General features: G+C 39.7%; 1 protein-coding gene and 1 pseudogene across 3 annotated transcripts in view; both read left to right on the top strand.

Annotated features, from left to right (window-relative positions):
* Positions 1–543: 543 nt before the first annotated feature.
* Slf2 (SMC5-SMC6 complex localization factor 2) overlaps positions 544–22,582 on the top strand; it is a 51,550-nt gene continuing 29,511 nt past the window's right edge. Inside the window, exons 1-10 of one of the 3 annotated variants that reach the window (XM_052185113.1) lie at positions 751–845; positions 1,748–1,856; positions 3,822–3,865; positions 4,316–5,052; positions 6,836–6,890; positions 10,741–11,708; positions 12,734–12,804; positions 17,298–17,420; positions 18,443–18,610; positions 21,103–21,205. In XM_052185113.1, the coding sequence (XP_052041073.1) occupies positions 4,324–5,052; positions 6,836–6,890; positions 10,741–11,708; positions 12,734–12,804; positions 17,298–17,420; positions 18,443–18,610; positions 21,103–21,205 (2,217 nt within the window). In that variant the 5' untranslated portion in view covers positions 751–845; positions 1,748–1,856; positions 3,822–3,865; positions 4,316–4,323. Of the gene's footprint in view, positions 846–1,747; positions 1,857–2,683; positions 2,716–3,821; positions 3,866–4,315; positions 5,053–6,835; positions 6,891–10,740; positions 11,709–12,733; positions 12,805–17,297; positions 17,421–18,442; positions 18,611–21,102; positions 21,206–22,582 lie in introns of all 3 variants that reach the window. The other 2 variants (XM_052185124.1, XM_052185104.1) reach the window with 2 other exon arrangements.
* LOC127676643 (uncharacterized) lies at positions 14,432–14,532 on the top strand (annotated as a pseudogene).

The raw sequence follows: 22,582 nt of genomic DNA, 5'->3' as shown, positions 1-22,582 counted from the left end.
AAAAAGGACAGAACAACTATATCACAGTATAGAAGATCCCTCACAGAACGGTTAAATCACATTGCAAAAGAAGGAACGGAGAGGAAATGCTGACAGCATTATGGCATTTTGGCCTAGGATGCTAAAGTGACTATGTAATATTAGCGCAGCTGTGTACTTCTGTAGCACAATCGTGACAAGTGTTGGCCATCTTCACTGCAGGCAGCTGCAGGCGCGGGTTTGCTTCTGCAAACCTCACCCCCAGCCCTCGATCGGGCGGGTGTCGCCAGCTGTCGTAGCACCCGCCACAGGCTCTTCTTTCCCACTCCCACGCACCCGCCAAGGCCGCCGCGGCCCCGACGAAGAGGCGCGCGCCCCAGGCGCACGTGACGGGCCTGGGGAGGGCAGTTTTCACTCTCCCCTCCCCCTTCCAAAAAACCCGCCCTCTCCTGGCAGGCCGAGGCTTTCTATTGCGCGACCATCAGAGTGACCTTCAGTTCAACCAATCGAGACGCGGCACCTCAAGTAAGGCCCGCCCCCTGATGGTCCTCAGGTTCCTTCCCGCTCACACCGGAGTCACTTCCGAAGAGAGAACCGCCATGAAGAGAGTAGGGGGTGCCGCCCACCTCTGCACCGACAGCCTCCCCGAGTCCCAGCAGCAAGACGGCAACCACGCACCCAGCTTCTCCAGCCACAGCTCATGCCGCCGTCGCCAGCGGCGCCGACATGACAAGGCGCTGCATGCCCGCTAGGCCAGGTTTCCCCTCATCCCCAGCCCCGGGGTCGTCGCCCCCGCGCTGCCATCTGAGACCCGGTAGTACCACCCCTGCTGCAGCGGGAAAAAGAACAGAGAGTCCTGGGGACAGGTACCGTGCAGAGGGCTTGAGAAGGGGCTGGGTCGCGGGGGCACGGGTATAAGGGAGGACTGCGGACGGCTGCTCTTCAGTTCCCGCCATCCTCAGCGAGCTCAGGCCTTAATGTTCTGGGGCCTGCAAGCCCTCGCCCCGCCTCCGCGCGGGGGCTTCTGGGAGTTGGAGTCTCCTTTTCTGTAGTTGGGGTGTTGCTTTTGGTCTAGTGACCACCAGCCTAGATGGCTGCAGAGAGCCCGCTTTAGGTAGAAGGTTGTTTTTCTCCTTTTCGAGCGCTTGCCCTGGGGCCCTCCCTTCTCGAAGCCTCTATTTAGATCGTTCTGGCCCTGGTGGTTTGTACAGAGTTTAATTATGTAAGATGTGATAAGGAAACCCCACGAATTACTTAATAGTACAGTGTACACGACCATTCATACTAAAAACATTTTTGGAATGCACCTGTTTTCTCTTTGAGTGACTTTCTCCCTCCCCAACAGACCTTTCTTTTTTTCTTTTCTTTTTTTCCTTTTTCTTTCTTTCTTTTTTTTTTTTTAAATATGGTAAAGATTTTCTGGGAGCTATGTTAATGATTGAGAATTTCATCAAATGACATCCTCTGACAATAAAACATATTCAAATTATCTACGAACTTGGTACTGTCATTTTTTTATTTTTAATTTTAAGATGTGGTAGCAGACATATAAGTTTATGCTTTAATTGTGCGGCACAGACTCACAATCCTTTATTTTAATTCTGAAAGCCAGAAAGCTATGAAAAGCAAACGTTTTCATTAAGTTTTCTACCACAGCTTACTCGGTAGCTAAGCCAGGTTGACCAGAGCTAATATAAGGCTGTGGGTGGTCTTTATTCTACTGAGAGTGCTAAGCTTTACTGAAGAAATATTAATATTTTGGCTACAGGTTGCAGCTCTAGATCCTGCTGGGGGCTGTATATAATACGTTCAGGTTACTTCCTCTCCGAAATCCAATAAATTGAGAATTCTAACACATTTGGTCCCAGGACATTGAGGTAAAGGTTTGTGAAGCTGTCATAACTTTTTTTTTGAACCAATTATACATAAGTAATGGACATTTCTGTGTGCTTGAACTTAGGAAACAATTATTTTTACCTCTGCAGAGTTCATTTACACTTTCATGGTTTACCCAAGCCACTTTTTCCTTTTGGATGTATTGAAGAATAGTATTAGGTTTAATACTTTAGGGAAGGGATGTGATGTTAAAGATTATAAGTATGTCTTGGTTTTAATTTGCTGCTTCGGGGTTCTTTTGCACCTCTCCACTGCCAGTAATAGGACATCATTTGTCTTCCCTTTGCAGGTTAGCATTTCTTGACTCAGCGGTGGTGTTAATTTATCTAATGTAATTTACTTTCTGTAAACAAATGCATGTATTCTCTCATAACCTGCAACCTCATATTTCTCATAATCATTTAGGTTCTCTCAACATACTGGTGGGGTCTAGGTAAACCAGTGAAGATGTGCACTGTTCTGATGTGACCAGTAAAATATACACTAGAGGAGGTCAGCTGAGTACTGGCTCAGTGGAGGAGCGTTTAGAGACACTGCTTGTTTGCTTCTCTTTCAACAAAATGGATACATTTCAGGAAAAAATAATGTACTGAATTTTTTTCTACATGTAACATCTCAACATGCTTAAACAGATCAGAGTATAGGTTCTGGTAATACGTGTATGCTTGTATGCCCATGTTAGGGTGCCATAATCCATACACATTACACATTATTAAAGGTTATTTGATTTGGGTTTTTTGGGGGTTTGCTTTTTTTTTTTTTTTTTTTTAACTTGTTAACTGTCCGATTCCCTTTTTATTTTACTTAGGTAGTGTGCTGCTTTTGTAAAAATATCTTAAGGTTTGTTTTTGTTTTTTTATATATTTCACTTATATTTATTTTATGCGAATGAGTGGTTTTGGCTGCATGTATATCTGCACCATGATGTGTGCCTGGTGTGAGGAGACTAGAAGATGGCTTCACATAGCCCTGGAACTGGAGTTAGTCATTTGTGAATAGCCATGTGGGTGCAGAACCCTGACTTCTTTGCAAGAGCAGCATGTGTTCTTAACCAGTGAGCCGTCTCTTCCGCCCCTTGAATCTTTGTTTCTTGTTTATGTAGGGTTTTGTGTTGTTTGGGATTTTTTTGTTGTTGTTTTTGTTTTTGTTTATTTTTCAAGACAGGGTCTTGTTGTGTAGCCCTTACCGGGCCTAGAATTGACTCCATAGACCAGACTGGTCTGGAATTCACATAAATATATCTGTCTTGTCTCCTAAGTGCTGGAATTAAGAGGTGTGTGCTACTGCTCCTGGCTAATCTTTTTTTTTTTTTTTTAAGATTTATTTACTTTATGTATATGAGTACATCGTAGCTCAATTCAGACACACTAGATGAGAGCATCAGACCCCATTACAGATGGTTGTGAGCCACCATGTGGTTGCTGGGGTTTGAACTCAGGACCTCTGGAAGAACAATCAGTGCTCTGAACCATTAAGCCATCCCTCCAGCCCGCTCCTGGCTAATCTTAAGGAATCTTAGATCTTTAAAAAAAAAATTGAAACACAAGTTGTGGCTCATTCTAGTTTTTGCTGTTAGTTTTGGATCTTATAAAAATGTAAGAGATTAGTGTAAGAGTCATGAATCCTTTTCTGATCAACCTAATTGTTCATTCTCTCAACCGCTCTTCTCCTGTTGCAAGTCTCTGTTAAACAGGTCTATGATCTCTGTATTTATCAGGTTTCTGTATAAGGCTCAATTGTGTTTACAAACTTAGCAAAATATGGTTATATTTTTAATTTTCTTGAGGTTTAGCAAACTATGATTGATGCTTTCAGAACTCAATTGGTTAAATGAGAAAGTGGAATTCAGCCCATATTATAAATCTAACATTCCCTACTTAATCTAGAATACTAAGTTTTTAACACTTGGTCTTGTGATGTCATATTAGTTGTGCTTTTATTTTCAGGAAGCAGTCAATCATAGATTTCTTCAAGCCAGCTTCAAAACAAGGTATGGATGGTAATGTATTTTTGATGGGTTGTTTAAGAGGTGAAGAGCCTCCAAACTTTTGATTATACTGTTCAGAATTAAGAAATGTTTGTTATAGCGAAAAAGTGGTAAACAGTAAAGCATCATTTCTACATTCTTAACATTAAAAATATTCCAGCTTATAGTGCTTATATTATTTGTATTCTCTAGTAAAGTAGCTCACAAATAAAGCCCTAGGGAGATTAGTTGATGTAGCAGAAGGGATTCATGAAACTTCATAAAAGATAACCCTATCTCTTAACTTCTCTCTCTTACCCTAAAATATATTTTATCACCACATATAAATTGGCTTGAATTTTTTAATAGCTTCAGTACAGTTAAAAGCTAATAGTTAATATAAACATATAAAGACACATCAGTTTATTTTTAATAATATGTGGTTTGTATGTGTTTTAATTATGGCTGTTTTAGACAAACATATGTTGGATTCTCCTCAAAAATCAAACATCAAATTCAGAGGAAATGGATTATCCATCACTGGGACAGAGCAATTTGAAAGGAAATTATCTCCACCAAAAAAGCCTAAACCCAAGAGAATGTCATCAGAAGAAAGTCCTATTGTAGAAGCGTTCATGAAAGGTGGGAAAGAGCAGCACAAAGATCGTGGTGTCCATGAGTCCCGTCGGCCTTGTATGTCTCTAAGCACCAAATATTTACCCAAAGGAGCGGGCATCTATGCTCCTTCCTCTTATCGATTGCCCAAAGAGATCAAGGTACGGAAGAAAAAACATCGGTCTCCTGAGAGAAGGAAGTCATTGTTCATTCATGAAAGTAACAGGGAGAAGAATGACAGAGATCGAGTCAAGAACAGTGAAGACTCCAGAAAACAGGCCCCGGCCACAGAAGGTGACATCTTCAAGAACAGCTCCAGAAGTGTTAGTAGCAGAAGCAGCCTATCCAGGCACCATCCAGGAGAAAGCCCACTGGGGGCGAGGTTCCAGTTGTCATTAGCTTCTTACTGCCGAGAACGAGAACAGAAGAAGTTGAGAAAGGAACAGTTGGAGCAGAGAATCAACTCGGAAAATTCTTTCTCAGAAACAAGCAATCTTTCCTTAAAGTCCTCTGGTGTAGGGAAAAAATGTAAGCCAAGGCATGAGCACAGCAAACACAGTGAGGCTGTACCTGGGAAGAGCAATCTCTCAAATCTGGTATGTACAGTAACTACTGAGGTAGCTTCGTTATATCTGTACCGTGCTAGACCTAAGTCTAAATATACTTATTAATCCATAACATTTAAGGAAATACAGGTGAACAACTTGGGCTGGTGCTGGTTTTATTAGGTTATCTCTACCCTTCATTGAATTCTTTATTTATTTTGTTTTTTTCTAGACAGGGTTTCTCTGTGTAGCTCTTATTTTCCTGGATCTTCCTTTTTGACCAGGCTGACCTTAAACTCTCAGAGCTCCACCTGCCTGTGCTCCTGGGTGCTGAGATGAAAGCCTTGTACCACCACTGCCTGGCTATATTCAATCTTTACCCTGATTTTTACAGACCAGGAGCAAAGATCTTTTAACAATATTTTTTAATGATTCCTCTTCATTTTTTTATGTGCATTGGTGTTTTGCCTGCATGTATGTCTGTTTGAGGGTGTCAGATATCCTGGAGTTACAGTTGTGAGTGCCATGTGGGTGCTAGGAATTGAACCCAGGTCCTCTGAGCTATCTCTCCAGTCCCACAAAGATCTTTTCTAATGAAACATTAGAAAAGAATGAAACATTCTTTCAGGCAAGTATTGTAATTTTTTAAGTATTTGCCAAAAGGAGGTACTTAAGGAATGGCAAATATAGAAGAACAGGAAACAACTTAGAGCAGTGCTTCTCAAAATGACCTCAGAGCAGTAGCAGCAAAGGCCCTTGGGAATTTGTCTGAAATGCACTCTCTGTCACAGTAACAAACAGTGGAGTCAGAGCACAGAAATCTTCAGTTAAAAAACCTCCAGATGACTGCCCTCTAAAAGTTCAAGAACCACCGTTTCAGATTATATATAAATCTTTGATTTATTTACTTTATTTGAACCTATATGTGGAGGCCAAAAGAAGCCCCCAGGTCCTCTAGAGTTAGGGTTACAGGTGGTCGTGAGCTGTGCTGTATGTGCAATAGGAATCGATCTCAAAGCTGGGAATGCACCTAACTGGTTGAACACTTGCCAAGCATGTGAGAAGCAGTCAAATCTCCAGCACTGCAGAGAAGTGCTATGTTGATTTGAAAATTTGAAATCACGTAAACAAAAAATAAACTGTAATGTTGTAGGTGTGAATAAAAAGAAATCTCTGTATATTACTAGAAGGTATTTGTGAATCTAGAGGCCTCTTTGTAATAAAATTGTACCTTCTGAGGTTGCTGATGATAAAAGATGTAATATTTGGTTCATATAGCAATAGTCTATTATATTAATTTTTTTAAGATTTATTTATTTATTTTATGTGAGTATACTATCACTGCATTCAGACAGACCAGAAGAGGGCATTGGATCCCATTACAGGTGGTTGTGAGCCGCCATGTAGTCGCTGGGAATTAAACTCAGAACCTCTGGAAGAGCAGTGAGTGTTCTTAACCACTGAGCCATCCATCTCTCCAGTATTAAGTTTTAAATTCTAAATCACCATGAGCTTATGAAACAAGGACTTTATTTTTGGATTTCTTTAATAATACTGATAGCCCTGTGAGAGATTGAGAGTGTGCGTGTGCGTGTCTCCCTAGTACTAGGTATTGCATTTGGGCTTTGTGTGTCTGAACAAGCACTCTACCCCGGAGTTATATCTCCAGCATACTTTTCATTTTAAGATCTTTATAAAGGTTTTTGGTTTTGGTTTTGGTTTTTAAAGCTACCTCTGACTATAAGTGCTTACTCTATTTGTCTAGAAGTCTGTTCAGGTGTATGTTCATATTCTTTACTTCTTAAAATTCCTAATTTTCTCCTTTTCCTTATAGGAAAATGGACATCTCTCAAGAAAAAGATCATCTTCAGACTCATGGGAACTTTCAGGTAGGTAGCATCAGACTTAAACATAGAATATCTAAGTGAGTTTGTATCTTTTTCATACCAGTTTTTAAATAAATTTGTTTCAATATTCAGTTCCCTTCCTAGAGTTAAATGTCTCAAATAGTTAAGAGTGTGATACAATTACATCCCAAAAGAATAATATTCAGAGCTAGGTATAGTGACACACTTCTGTAATCTCAAGTATTTGAGAAGCTGAGACAGGAGGCTCTAGAGATTGAAATCAGCCTGAACTACAGAGCAATACCTGACCTCAAAAAATAAATGCTTGAATTTATTCTGCATAGTCTGTTTTCTTGACTGCTCTCTGCCTTCTTCAGGAGTTCCTAATAGTGTGTTTTAACAGTGTATTTTTTATACTGGTATTGAGTGTTTCACTTCTGAATCTTTGTCTACATCAAGAAACTTAATCTTGATATGGCATAATGGCACAAATCTGTGATTCTAACACTCAGTAGGCTGAGGGAAGAAGATTGCAAGTTTGGGGCTTGCTTGAGCTACAGTGGAATGATGTCCTAGAACAGATGAGCATAATCTTGTATTTTGGGGTACTGTTAAAGATGCTTATATTAAGTTAAAACAAGATCCAAATATTCCAAATACAAAGGTGCTTTTCTAATATTACATCTCAAGGACGTCTACGAGATTTAATTGATACTTTAATCACAAATAGCTGTTAGCTCAGGAATTCTTTTTGGTTGTTTTTGAGACAGATTCTCTCTTTATAGCCCTGGCTGTCCTGGAACCCTGTGTAGCCCAGGGTGGCCTCAAACTCAACAAACTACATCTGCCTCTGTGCTGGGATTGCATGCACAACCACAATCCACTAACTCAGTTCTTTAAGGTATCTTTTCTTAATTGAAAAAATAGAACTTTAAACTCTGAACACTGCAAGTGAGCCTGGGAGAGCCTGGTTTATTGTTTAGGAGTCTGGAACACCGTTTATATGTTAAATCTCTCGTGCCCACAGAAAGATCTGAAGCAACTTGAGGTGACAACCATGGTTAAGAAGATCTGAAGTAGGGATCCAGAACTAAAATATTAAAAATTAACACTGCAGAATTTTATTCCTGAGGAAATGAAAGACTTCTAGAAATAACCTTATTCATCTAGTGTGTCGGCTTTTTCTGCCATAACCTCTAACTTTGAAAAATGAACTTTGCAGGTTATTCCTACATTTGGGAAGATGTAGTGAACACAGAAACAGCTAACACTTACTGATAACTTACTGTGTTCCTTGTGCTATTTATGTGATGATTTAAAAATGCCTCTGTACATGTTCTATGCCTGTAATTTAGGCTGCAGAGCAAGACCCTGCCTCAGAAACAAAACTGCAGGGGGTAAAGAAATGGCTCCGATCTCTAGTGTCTGTGTGTAGAAACCCAGCATGGTGGTGCTCACCTATAATCAGAGGACTATGAAACCAATAGCCCACTCATAGGCTATCTAAGAAGTACAGCAGAACTGAAAATCCTGCCATTCCTCTACTTAGAAAGTTTAGAAAATGAGTCTCAGACTTGGGCGGGGCAGGGGGGAGCATCACATTTGGCTAGCTTCATTTTTAAAATTGCATTTTCCAGATTATGTGTTCATAAAGGTAACCCCTAAGATTATTTATTTTGAGGGCTTTTTGTTTTGGTTTATGTTTTGAGGCAGGGTTTCACTATATAGCCATGGCTGCCCTAGCAATTAATCAGTGTAGACCAGACTCATGAAGATATGTCTGACTATGTCTCCTGCCACCATGCTGATCACTTAGTAGGTTGAGGCAGGAAGATCAGGAGTTCAAGGTCATCCTCAGCTACATGAGTTCCAGACCAACCCTGTTTCATCCCTCCTCCCAAACTCAAAACAAGCAAACTCAAAAATGGTAAGAAATCAGTACGTGTACACACACACACACACACACACACACACACACAGATTTAGGCAAATTTGATTTTGAGAATACAGCTTATGTACATTATTGGTGTTCTTTGTCTTCCTGAGCCTTAAGCATGGGCTAGACAAGTATCTACTACTACCAGTCTTCATGAATTTTTTTTTCTTCATGAATTTTAAATGAATGATTAAAGTTTAGGTCAATATTTTTTTTTTCAAGACAGGATCTCTTGTCTAGCTGTCTGGAACTCACTATATAGACCAAGCTGGCCTTGAACCTAGAGATTGGCGTGCCTCTGCTTCCCAAGTGCTGGGACTACAGTCATTTGCCACCACAACAGGCTCAATGAAATTTTTTTTTAGCATAATGTAAATTTTAAAGATTGATTAACTTAGGATGAGGAGATGGCTCACTGGGTAAAGTACACATATGTGCTGGGCAAGTGCCACATCCCACCTGTAACCCAGGTGCTCTAAAGGAAGAGACAGGATCCCCAGGGTACGTAGGCAAACTAGACTAGTTGAATTGGTAAGATCCATGTTCAGCTAGAGACCTTGCTCAAGTAAATAAAGTGGGGGTGATTGAGGATACACCCAACAGCCTCTACTCAAACATGCATATAAACCAGAACTCAGAAAATATATAATTTTTTGTTTGTTTTGGAGAGTTTGTGGAGTGTCAAGACAGGGTTTCTCTGTGTAGCTCTAGCTGTTTCGAACCTTGTTTTATGGACCAGGCTGGCCTTGAACTCAAGAGATCTGCCTGCCTCTGCCTCCCAAGTGCTGGTATTAAAGACTTACACCACTGCCCAGAAAATATATACTTATTAAAGTGTTTCTGGTTGCAGTTGTTAATGAATACAGGCATCTGTAACAGCTAGGAGAGCTTAAAACAGCAGAAAGTATTACCTCATAGTTCTAGTAAGCTGAAGTCTAAAGTTAGTGCATTGGTAAGGCCCTCCTGATAACTCTAGGGGAAGAATGCTTCTTTATGTCTTAAAGATTCAAGTGTGTGCTTGTAGTATTCAGCATTCCTTGACTTGTAACTAACTATACCACTCAGTCACATGGTATCTCATCCTGTATTGCTGAAGGTCAGTACTTGAACATATTTGTGAAGACACAGTTAAACCTATCACAGCTGAAACTGTGATTCAGTTTCAGAGAGACATACAAGAATTAGTGGTAATCATTAGATGGAAATACTTGGGTAAGTCTATTTACTTAATGATTTTGGGGGGGGTTGTTTGGTTGATTGGCTGAGGAGGTGGTGGTGGCTGTTTTAAGACTGTATTGTCCAACCTTCCTACCCTCTTCCAGGACAGGCTAGCCTTATATTAATGATCCTCCTACCTAAGACTGGGATTATAGTTATGCACTACCACGCAAGGTAGAATTTACTTATTTATTATTAATTTAGAGATAAGATCTCTCTATGTAGCTTTCTGGAACTCTCTATGTAGACCAGACTGGCTTTATATTAAAAAAGATCCCCTTGCCTCTCTGCTGATTGCTCAGATTGAAGACATGTGTTACCACCACCTAGCCCAATGAATTTATTTTTAAATAAGTTATTTATATGCCTTTTTATTACTATATTTGCTTATTAGCTAAAATCTAGATGCCTGTGGATGTAAAAGTATTTTATTTCTAGAACCAGGTATTCCAATATGTAGTATCAGTGTCTAATGTTTTAGGGAGTGATACTTTTGGTAAGATAGTAATCTAATAGACTAGCAATAAAAAAGAGCATATGTCATTAGCTCTAAATTTCTTGGACATCACTGTCAGTTGGTGTAAAATGACAGCATTAGTTCTTTTTCTTCACTACATAAATAGTGAGTAATCTTAGCCTAACCTTAGAATTTAAACATTTCTTCAGAGTGTTCTGTGAATAAGCTTGACCCAGACAGAAGAGTATACTTCTCACTGATGTAACAAAAATTAATTTTAGGCTCTAAACAGAATAAATTCTCCGACAAAAGAAAAAGGAACTCTGTGGACTCAGACCTGAAAAGCACAAAAGAACCTGTCATACCAAAAGCAAAAGAGTCCTTCCTGGAGAAGCGCCCAGACACATCCCATCAGAGAGAAAAGTTTATAAGGCACATTGCACTGAAGACTCCTGGTGGTGTTCTGCGCTTGGAAGATATAGCCAAGGAGCCTGATGACGAAACAGATCACTCTTCTGCAGACTTGGCACCCTCAAATTCTGGCCACCATTCTTCCAGGAATAGTGACCAAGGCCACTCAGCAAGTACCAAAGAGACTAAAACACAGAAACCCCACTTACCTTTACCTCAGGAGAAGTCTACAATTAAAAGAGCTAGCAGCCTTCAGAAAAGCAAACCGCCTGCCTCTGTGACAGCAAAGGAGACAAAGCTGCCTTTCCTCTCCCATGTTCCAAGTGCTGTTTCCTCTCGAGTACCACTAAATACTAAAAATTGCACTCTTCCAGTTCCTAAAAAAGATAAAGAGCGTTCCTCCTCAAAAGAACGTTCTGGGCATTCTACAGAATCCTCCAAACACAAGGAACACAAAGCAAAGACTATTAAGGCTGTTTCTAATGAATCTTCAGGGAAAAATTCTGGGGGATCTTTGCCTTCAGAGTACGCCCCTCCAACAGCGTCTCCCCCAGCTGCCTTGGAAGTTGTGCCGAGTGTCCCAAGCCCTGCAGCACCTTCAGATAAAGAGAGTTCAGGAAATTCCAATGCAGGTAGCAATGCACTGAAAAGGAAATTCAGGGGTGATTTTGATAGTGATGAAGAAAGTTTAGGTTACAACTTAGAGAGTGATGAGGAAGAGGAAACACTAAAATCACTGGAAGAAATAATGGCTCTGAACTTCAGTCAGACTCCTACAACTTCAGCAAAGCCTCCTGCATTTTCCAAGGGGCTTAGATCCCAGTCGTCCGACTACATGGTAAGAAGTTCTATGATAACTTGTCTTCACTTGTGGCGGGGGGGGGGGGAAGATGGATTAATTAAAGAAGATAGATTGTTAACTTACTTTAAAATTCAGTGTTTACTACAACTCACAATTGGACTGACATGGGTGTGAATTCTTGTTTGGTAACTGAGTTCCCCATATCTTCAATTTTATTATTGTTAATCAGTGGTCTCCAAACTTTTTTGATCACATGTACTTTTTTATTAAAAGGAAACTTTAAGCATGTTCCCCAGTATATATATGTAACTTATATTCTATACATGTACCACTATAATACTGTGTACTTTTCATATACAGAAAACAGATTTAGAAGGAAAAAGAAAAATTAAGTATTTCCTGTGGCAGTTACATAGAAGTTACTATAGATTAAGTTCTACTGGAGTTTCTATAGACGTTCCATATAAATAGAAGTTCTATTATTTTCTTCCTGCACCCCAATGGATCACCTTGCACACCCCCTGCTTTGGAGACCACTGCTGTAAATGAAGGTAGAGTGTAGAAATGTTGTTAATTGTGGTGTGCAATTTTATTTATAAAGTGCTTCATTCTATCTTGGGAGTAAACTGTATTAATTTTAAGATTTCTGTAAAGTTTGGTGGGGAAAGTGTAATATTCCATGGTAAAACCTAAAAACTAGTAATAGTAATTGGAAGTAAGTAGAAGTCAATTAGAAGTAAATTGACTTCACTAAAAAAGAATGCAGAAGCAAAGATAGAGTCACCACTGAGCCCTTGGGTATTTGCATTCAGATCCTGAGGCTGTCAGGGTTTTACAGGTAGTGTCCCTCCTTCTAATGGATATTGAGATCAAATTGCCTGAAGTATAGAATACTAGATTTAAAGCATGATGATGAAATTTTTCCTTTACAAAGGATGTCATCCAGACCCAGGTTACTGACATAGAAAATAGTCATTAGTACTCTGAACAACTTTAAAATATTCCAGTTCTTCTACTAAGGTAAGTTATAAAGTATTTTTTAAACTTTCTTTTTGTTTTAGGAATATGCTCAGACTGGAACTTACACAAATACCTTAGAGCGACTGGTAAAGGAGATGGAAGATACACAGAGGTTGGTTAAATCATAATCTGTTACATGTAACAAACTGCTTTGCTATGGATTTGGCTTTAATTTACCTTAGAATAGTATATTAGTATATATGGGGTTGGGGATTTAGCTCAGTGTCAAGTGATTGCCAAGCAAGTACAAAGCTGTGACTTCTGTCCACAGTCCACCAAAAATCCCAAGAGAACTAGAAATTAACATGCATTTTGTAGGGGTACTATTATTCTAATTCTCTTGTCAACTGTTTTAGAAATAAGGTGTGTTCTCTTGTTCAAGAGACATCAAAAAATACAGGTTTTTACCGTATGCTGTATATTACATTTTTAATATAAACTCCTTTTTGCTTGTTATATCAGTATCTTACTGTATCCTTGATGAAAAGCATGAATAGAATGTATTTTCATTATATGTGTGCACGTACAGTATATGCATGAGGGTGCTAGTGCATGTTTGCTGTAGCATGCGTGTGAAGATCTGAGGACAGTCCTCCCCTTCTGTTGTGTTTGAGGCAGGCTCAAACTACTGTGTATGCCAGCCTTAGCTGACCCGTGAGCTTCATCAGCATCTCCTTTCTCTGCTTCCCATTTTCCTATTGAAGCACTGGGATTACAGACACTTGTGCTATGCAGCCAGTGCCCTTTTTTTAGAGATAGGATCTTGCTGTATAACTCTGGCTGGCCTCAAACTTACAGAATTCTGCCTGCCTCTGCCTACTGGGTTTTGGAATTAAGGGCATGCACCAACACACCTGGTATATGCATGCAGCTTTATGTGGGTTTTGAGAATTCAAACTCTGGGCCTGATTCTGTGCAGGAGGTACTTTATGCACTGAGTCATCACCACAATCCTATATCATTCTCAATAGTTTGGGTTGTATTAGCACACTGACATCACTACCACCTAGCTCCAGAGTGTTCTTCATCCTCTCAAACTGAACTCCATGTCCCTTTCCGTTCTGCTCTGCCTCCTTGCCTTTGACAAACTACCATTTGTATTTTTCTTCCTGTTCCTATGAAGTTGACTACTCTAGATATTTCATGTGAGATCATTTATTGGTTTTCTTACTATATCTATAGTATTGTAATTAGCATGATATTTTCATTGTTTGTAGTGAAGGTTGGGTCATATTTCCTTCTTCAGGTTGACTGTTGTGTCTTGCATACATGCCACAATTTTGTTCACTTATCCATTAATAGCCACTTGGATAGTGCCCATTTTTCAGCTCTTGTAGAAAAAAACGCTATGATGATTTCTATATTTTGAGTCTGGACCTACACCAGGACTTACTGAACTTGAGGTAATTGTTGGGATTTGGGACAACTGCCACACTGTCTTTTGTAGCAAGTACAACATTTTACATTACCATCTGCAGTGCATTAGGATTTCTCTTCTCCACATTTTTTCTAGCACTTGCTATTCATTCATATTCATATCCCACATACACACCCAGCCATCTTAAAGGACATGGAATGGTATGGTTTCTCATCATGGTTTTGATTGGCATTTTTAATACATTTTTGTATGGTTTTAGGCCTCTTGATAATTTTGGAGTAATGTCTATTGAGAGCCACTGCCTGGTTTTTATTAGTTTTTATTGATAGCACAGAAGTAGGACCTTGATTTTTATGTTTGGTTACTTCAGCAGCACATATACTAACATTGGAGCAATACAGGGACAATTAGCTTGACCCTGTACAGGATGACAAGCAGATTCATGAAGCATCCCATAATTTTAAAAAATTAGCAACATTTGACTCTTAAAAAAACCCAGTTTTCATAGAATATGGATATAAACTACTCTAAGTAAAGAACCATAGTTATTTATTCTTTATTATAAATAAATTGATTTCACTTAGGGAAATAAATATTTTAAAATCCAAACTTTTTTTTTTTTTTATATGTTTACCAATTTCAGACATTTTTTACTGTTTTCTTGGACTGGAGGAAAGGTTACTTGCTTAATTAAACATGATCTCAGTATATTGTTACGGTTGGCCTCAAAGATTGGATTCTTCTGCTCTGTCTCCCCAAATTTTGGGATTACAGTTGTATACCACCATACCTAACATTAAGAATGAGTTTTGAAACCAAGATAGCCATACATGTTTTCTGTGTCATGTTAATTTTGGACGAAATAGTTCAAAATAATAAGCAACCTACATTATACACATCAAGAAATTGAGGGTAGTGATTTTCCTAATGATGCTTATGTGACTAGCTGAATGTATTTGTCGTTGTAATTCAAGAACTTGGGAATCAGAGTCAGGAAGAGTGCTATGAATTTAGTTCATCTCAATAAATACATGGCCAGTGAGATGGTGCAGTGGGTAAAGGCGTTTGCTGAGCTTACCATCCAGAGTTCAAGGCCTAAGACTTACATGGGGAAAGGAAAGAATGGACTCTTTAGTCTCACACACACACACACACACACACACACACACACACACAAGGAAGTAAATGTAATTTTGTTTGTTTACTTTTGGTTTTTTGAGGTAGGGTCTCACTATGTAGCTCTAGCTGTCCTAGAACTCACTGTGTAGATGAGGCTGACCTCAAACTCACAGAGATCTACCTTCCTCTGCCTCCTGAGTTCTGGGGTTAAAGGCATACTCCACTATGCCTAGCTTAAATATAATTTTAAAAATTAAAGCACATATAAAAGTTTTAAACAATGAGCCTAGAGATAGGGCTCACTGGCTAAGAGCATCTGCTGTGCTTCGAAAGGGCCTGAGTTTGTTTACCAAAACCCAAGTCTGGGATCTCACAACCGCCTGTGCCTATAGCTCAAAGGGCTTCAACACCCTTCTCTGGCTTCCTTGGAAACACACAAATATGTGGACACACATAATCACATGTGCACATAAATTAAGCGTTGAGTTAAAAAATTATGTATGTGATTGCAGACTTACTGTTAATGACATCAGAACAGCATGTCTGCTCATGTACTAGCCCAGAAAACTTCATTTAAAGGTTAGCTGATGACTGGAGCCTGTGAGAGCACTTGCCACCAAAAACTGATGACATGAGTTCGGTCTTGAGAATCCCCATGGTAGAATCCTATAAGTTGACCTCTGGCCTTCAAGCATGCACTGTGACACATACTTGCCAACCACCTCCATGACCACAATCCATAAATAAGTTAGTAAGTAAATAAATAGTGTTTCTTTAAAAAGCTTGTTGTGGGGGGCAGAGAGATGGCTCCTTGATAAAGAAGACTTGCTGTTTTTGCAGAGGACTACAGTTGAGTTGCCAGCACCCACCACACTGGACAACCCACAACTGTTGAAAGCTTCAGTTCCAATGTTTTTCTAGCCACCACAGTCACACCCACACAAATGAAAAAAAAATATTTTTCTAAGTAACTTTAAAAGGAAGTTTATATAACTGAATTACATAGAAGTTAAAAATCTTAACCTTGTTAAACATATAACTATAGGAAATCTTCAGACGTTTAGGTTAAAAGTTTTTCCCTGTGAATTTAGAGAAATTATTTAAAATTAAGCATTGCTACATGTGGTCACACACACACACACACACACACACACACACACTGTCAGATCAGCCTAGGATATATCAAAAGACCTGTTTCAACATGCACACAAACACAAAAATAATGGTAAAAATGGCAATAATATTGAGTGTTCTCATACCAATGACAGAAGTAATATTTGGTGTGATAATTGACCCATTGATAATGAGAGAACAGTGAGTCTATTGATCATTTATTTTCCTTTAATCTCACCAAGAATTTGTGGTTTGGTGTTCCATAGTAAATGCACATCAAGTGTTACATGTGGTAATCATAATAATCATGTGACCACGATGAAGACAAAAACCAATTTAACATTATAAGGGTGTTGGTCTAAAAGATGTCAGTGAGTGTTAACGATTAGAGAAGACAATCAAATTTGGTCATTATTTACTATTTTTTTCTTTTTCTATTTCTGGTTTGGATAGATCATTCTTAAAATTTCTAGTTGTAAAGAAATGCTGAAAGGGCTGGAGAGATGGCTCAGTGATTAAGAGCACTGGTTGCTCTTCCAGAGGACCCATGTTTGCTTCTCAGTGCCCACGTGATTCCTCACAATCATTTGTGACTCTAGTGCCAGGAGATCCAACCCCCTCTTCTGGCCTCTGTGGGTACTGCACAAACATGCATTTAGGCAAAAAACATATAAAGTAGAACTTTTTAAAAATTGTGTAATATATTTTAGAGATATGATTTACCCTACATTATAGCATAACTTGTTATCTAACAGTACTTGGTAAGAGTTTTCCTTGGTGTCGCTTTTAGATCACAGCAAAAGTTGTCTGTTTTTAAATAAATCATAAGCTTGGCCTGGTGTGCATGCCTTTACTCCCAATACTCAGAAGGCAGGTGGATCTGAATTTAAGGCCAGGTTGGTCTATATAGAGAGTTCCAGAACTACATAGAGAGACCCTGTCTCAAGAATGAATGAATATGAATTATTTATTATGACATTCTTTTCACTTTTCAGGCTAGATGAACTACAGAAACAGCTACAGGAAGACATAAGACAGGGCCGTGGCATTAAATCTCCTATCAGAATTGGTGACCAGGATAGTACAGATGATGAGGATGGCCTTTTGGAGGAACACAGGTAGCGTCTTTCTTTCTTTCTTTCTTTCTTTCTTTCTTTCTTTCTTTCTTTCTTTCTTTCTTTCTTATTTATTTATTTATTTATTTAGGTGGTTTTTGGTTTTTGGTTTTTTTTGAGACAGGGTTTCTCCGTATAGCCCTGGCTTTCCTGGGACTCACTCTGTAGACCAGGCTGGCCTCGAACTCAGAAATCCGCCTGCCTCTGCCTCCCAGAGTGCTGGGATTACAGGCGTGCGCCACCACTGCCCAGCTTATTTCACCATTTTTTAAATTTGATTTTTATAAAATAGCTGCTGGCCCTTTGGCTGGCTGCTCAGTGACTGAGATACAATTGGGTTTCATTGAAAGGCAAACATTAAAACCAAATTACATCTCATTCTTAACACTAAGATTCAGTGGTTTTTACTACTGAAAATGTGAAATGGGTAGCCATAAGAAGGACTGCAAAACATTCTGTCTGTCTGTGCCCCTCCCTCACTTCCTTCCTCCCCACTCCAACCCCCCTTCTTCTTGAGACAGGATTTTTCTGTGTAAGAGCCCTGTCTGGCCTGGAATTCTCTGTAGACCAGGCTGGACTGGAACTCAACAGAGATCCTGCAGCCACTGCCTCTAGAATGCTGGGATCAAAGTCATGTACCACCACACTAGCTAAAATATTCTTAAACCAGTCTTACAGTCTGAAATCAATACTTTACCTACTGTGCCATCTCCTCAGCCTGAGTTAATCAATTTTTAAAATTTATAATATGCTTAAAATTTTTTCATTGAGCCTGTCATGTTAGCACATGTCATTAATTCCAGCCTGCGGGAGGCAGAAACAGACAGATCTCTGAGGTCTCGAGATCAGCCTGGTCTACAGAGCAAGTTTCAGGACAGCCAGGATTGCACAGAGAAACCCTGTCTCAAAAAAGCACACACAAAATGCTGATTCTTCAGAGTTTGCCAAGTGTTTTGCCTTCATATTTTAAGTATAAAGTCATGTATGTCCTAACTCTTTGATATTCAATGATCCTTGTATTTCAGGGAATTTCTAAAGAAATTTTCAGTTACAGTTGATGCTATTCCTGATCATCATCCAGGTGAAGAAATATTTAATTTCCTCAATTCTGGAAAAATTTTCAATCAATATACCTTAGATTTAAGAGACTCTGGTTTTATTGGAGAAAGTGCTGTGGAAAAGCTTATTCTCAAGTAAGTAAATCATAAACGTTTGGATTTTTTTTCCTGTATAAAAATTTGTTCTAAGGGATGGAAAGATAATTCAGTGGTTAAGAGCACTTAACTGCTCTTGCAGAGGGCCCAGGTTCAATTCCCAGCACCTGCATGGTAGCTCAGAACTGTACATAACTCCAGTTCCAGTACCAGTTCCAGAGGATCTAACATTGTTCTGACCTTTGTGGATACCAGGCATGTATGTGTAGTACGTGCATGCAGGTATAGTAGTCAGGGTGCCCTAGAGCAGTGTAACCTATGAGTCATGAGCTCTTTAGGGATCACCTAAGACCATTGGATAGCACAGATAGTTACATTACAACTCAAAAGTAGTAAAACTACAGTTATGAAGTACCTATAAGAATAATTTTATGGTTGGGATCACTACAACTTAAGCTGTATTAAAAGGTCACAGCAGTAGGAAGGTTGAGAACCATTGGTCTAGAGAAACAGAACTTACAATGTGAATGTGTAGGTATAGAAAGGGGATTTAGTAGAATGGTTTACAGGCTGTGGTCCAGTGGCTGTCTACAAAAGGAAGGTCTAGAAGTCCAGTTATTCAGTCCAAGAGGTTAGATGTCTCAACTGGCATCCTGAAGAAGTAAGCTTTAATGCCTGTGAATGAATGAACTTCCTAGGAAAACAAGAGCCAAAGCAAGGGGATGGGGGGGGGGGTGTAATCATTCTATCGTTCTTCTTCTCTGTTCTTTATATAGGCTGGGAGGTAGGGAGAACCTAAACTTTAATCCCAGCACTAGGGAAGCTGAAGCAGGCAGATCTCTGTGAGGTTGAGGCCAGTGTCATCTACAGAGTGAGGTGCAGGTCAGGCAGGCTTACACAGAGAAACCCTGTCTCAAACAATAAAAGAAAAAGAAATGGGTCTTCTTCCTACTTCAGATGGCTTTATTAAGGGGAAAAATCCCAAACAGGGCTGGAGAGATGGCTCAGCAGCTAAGAGCACTGGCTGTTCTTCCAGAGAACCCAGATTCAATTCCAAGTACCCATGTGGCAGCTCGACTAGGGGATCTGGCATCTTTATGTAGACATATTCATGTTGGCAAAACACCAATCAATGCACATGAAAATAAATAAATCTTTAAAAAAAATGAAAAAGAAAAAACCCCTCACGGGTATGCCCAGTCATTTGGGTTTTAGTTAAGTCCATGAATAGTCAAATTGACAACCAAGAATATCCATCACAGAGGCAAAAACACTTATACACATAACATCTTTTTTTCAAAAATTGCTCTTAAAAGTTTTTGATTAGGGCCCAGTAAAAGTTTGCCACTGCCTTGTAGGTGACAGCTTAGGTTTTCCTACTGTTTACAGTGCTAGAAATAAAACCAAAGGCCTTAAGCATAGTACATCCCATACTTTCTTTTTTTTTTTTTCCCGTCCCATACTTTCATCAGATAGGATTAAATACATGAGGAATGTCTGGAACTGTAGCTTAGTTGCTAGAGTGATTATGTAGCATATACAGAGCCCTGGGCTCTTTGCTCTTCAGCACCACGTAAAGCAGAGGTGATGGCACACACTGGGTAAGGAAAAGTGAAAAAACTTTCCAAGTCATCTTCAACTTGCAAGTTTGAGGCTTGCCTGAGCTACAAGAGATACTATCTCAAAGTAGAGAATTGAGTGTAAAATCTAGCCATGACAGTTCACTGTAACCCTAGAGTGGCTGGGGCAGGAAGATCACAGGTTTGAAGTCACCCTGAACCTGCAGAGCAGGACTTTTTCTCCAAAAACATATTCTCAGTACCACAAAAGGAAAGGGACAGCAGTGACAACAGTAGTTACAGTGGCTGTCAGAATAGCTGGGGTTTGACCAAGGTTTGTTTTACTTCATGGCTAGGGAGTCCTGGCTCTGGTCTACTGTTTTTCCCATGTTTTTTCCCCACTAGTACTATCTTACTGCTTTATTATATTCTAACTTCCTGTTCAGATTCTCAAAAGGCACGTACAACCTGAGCATGCTTTTGCTGGTGGCTGATTGGGTGGACTTCTGTCAGCAGTTCCACATAGAGCAAGTGATTTCCCCAGCTAAAAGTCAGAATGTAGGTACTATCAAGAAAGACAAAAAAAACAGATACTGAGGTGGACAGCTCTTAGGCTCTGCCCAGTACTAGACTAGGATAACCGTTCTGGGGGGTGCGGCATTTCAGGTCTACGAAGACCATGTGGATTCTGGTGCTGCACTTTAGGAAGTTCATCCCTGAACTGACAAAAGCTCATGTCCTCAGACTCGGTGCACTCTGAGTGCTGCATACAAATGTGTCTTTGTCCACAGAGGAGTGTGGGGCCCACAGAGTGAGTCAAATCACCATCAGTTATGTGAAAACCTGTTCCATGTAAAGTGTGGACTCCACCTCCTTCAACTGAAGTTTGCTTACTCGTTTCTCTGATTATGTCAAATATGTTTGTGCTAGAGGTTTTTTTTCCCTAACAATCACTGATTTTTCTGTTTCTAGATCAGGAAAAACAGATCAGATTTTTTTGACAACACAAGGCTTCCTTACCACTGCATACCACTACGTCCAATGTCCTGTACCTGTGTTAAAGTGGCTGTTTCGGGTAAGAGAATTGTTTGGGGCTTATAGTGGGTACCTACTATATTTCCTACTCAATAACCTCCTAGGTTCTAGCAAAATGGCTTAGGAGTGAAAGTGTTTGCCACCAAGCCTCACAACATGAGTTCAATGCCCAGACCTCACAGGGTAGAAGGAAAGAACCACCTCGAGAAAATTATGTCTGGCCTCTACTTAGATCATGCACATACCCCGTATACACTAATTAAATGGGTAAATGAATTTTTCTTTTCTTTTTTTTTTTCACTTTAAGCAGAAAAACATCATTCCAGTCATATTAAATCCATGATTTCTGGGGGAATAAAATGAGGCAGGAAGAGCCAATGCTCTTTCTTTCTCTTTTTTTTATTACTTTTTAAAGATTTATTTTATACACACACACACATACCATTACACCATTGCTGTTTTCAGACACGCCAGAAGAGGGTGTTGGATTCCATTATGGATAGTTGTGAGCCACCATGTGGTTGTTGGGAATGGAACTTAGGTCCTCCGGAAGAGCAGTCAGAGCTTTTAACCACAAGAGTACCTATGTTCTGATATTACCTATTCATAGATGTCTAAGTATTGAGTATGTGCCTGTGAGCACAAGCACCTGTGGTGGCCAGAAGTGTCAGATCCCTTGAAGCTGGCATTACAGGTGACTGAGTCACTGGACATGCATGCCAGGAACTGAATTCTAGTTCTCTGTGAGAGCAGTACAAGATCTTACTCTTAACCGCTCAGCCTTGTTGGCAGCCCCCATGTATTTATTTTTTTTTTTTATGCAATCTCAATGTTTCTCTTCCATGTCCATATTTAATACTTAAATTCATTTATAAGTCTTTGTTTCTGTTTAAATGATGTAGATTTTATATATTGCTTTGGTGTTCCTCTAGATATGTTAGACATGAATGTAGATGTTTATTGCTCTGGACATATCAAGAAGACAGTAATTTAGTATTTAATATAGTGGATTTGGTTAAGTGCCCAGTTAAGATACAATTCTCCTTCCAAGGACAAGATTCACGTCAAGTTTTGTTGCTTGCTTGCTTGCTTGGTTTTGGTTTTTGAACACAGGGTTTGTCTTTGTAGCCCTAGCCAGCCTGGAACTATAGACCAGGTTGTCCTCCAACTCAAAAACATGAGAGTGCCTCTGCCTCCCAGTGCTGAGATTTGTTTTTCTTTAATGGAATGTAGTCATGTTTTTGGATTTTGCTTTTGTTTTCATGGCTTTTTCTCACAGGGAAACAGGGCTTCTCTCTGTGTAGCCCTGGCTGTGCTGGAACTTGCTCTGTAGACCAGGCTGGCCTTGATCCACTTGCCTCAACCTCCACCACCACCCTGCTATGAGACATTTCTAGTAAGGTGAAATCAGAGGACC

This window comes from Apodemus sylvaticus, chromosome 1 (genome assembly GCF_947179515.1).
Source record: "Apodemus sylvaticus chromosome 1, mApoSyl1.1, whole genome shotgun sequence".
NCBI classification, from domain to species: Eukaryota; Metazoa; Chordata; class Mammalia; order Rodentia; family Muridae; genus Apodemus; species Apodemus sylvaticus.
This window is presented reverse-complemented; position numbering and strand designations above follow the sequence as displayed.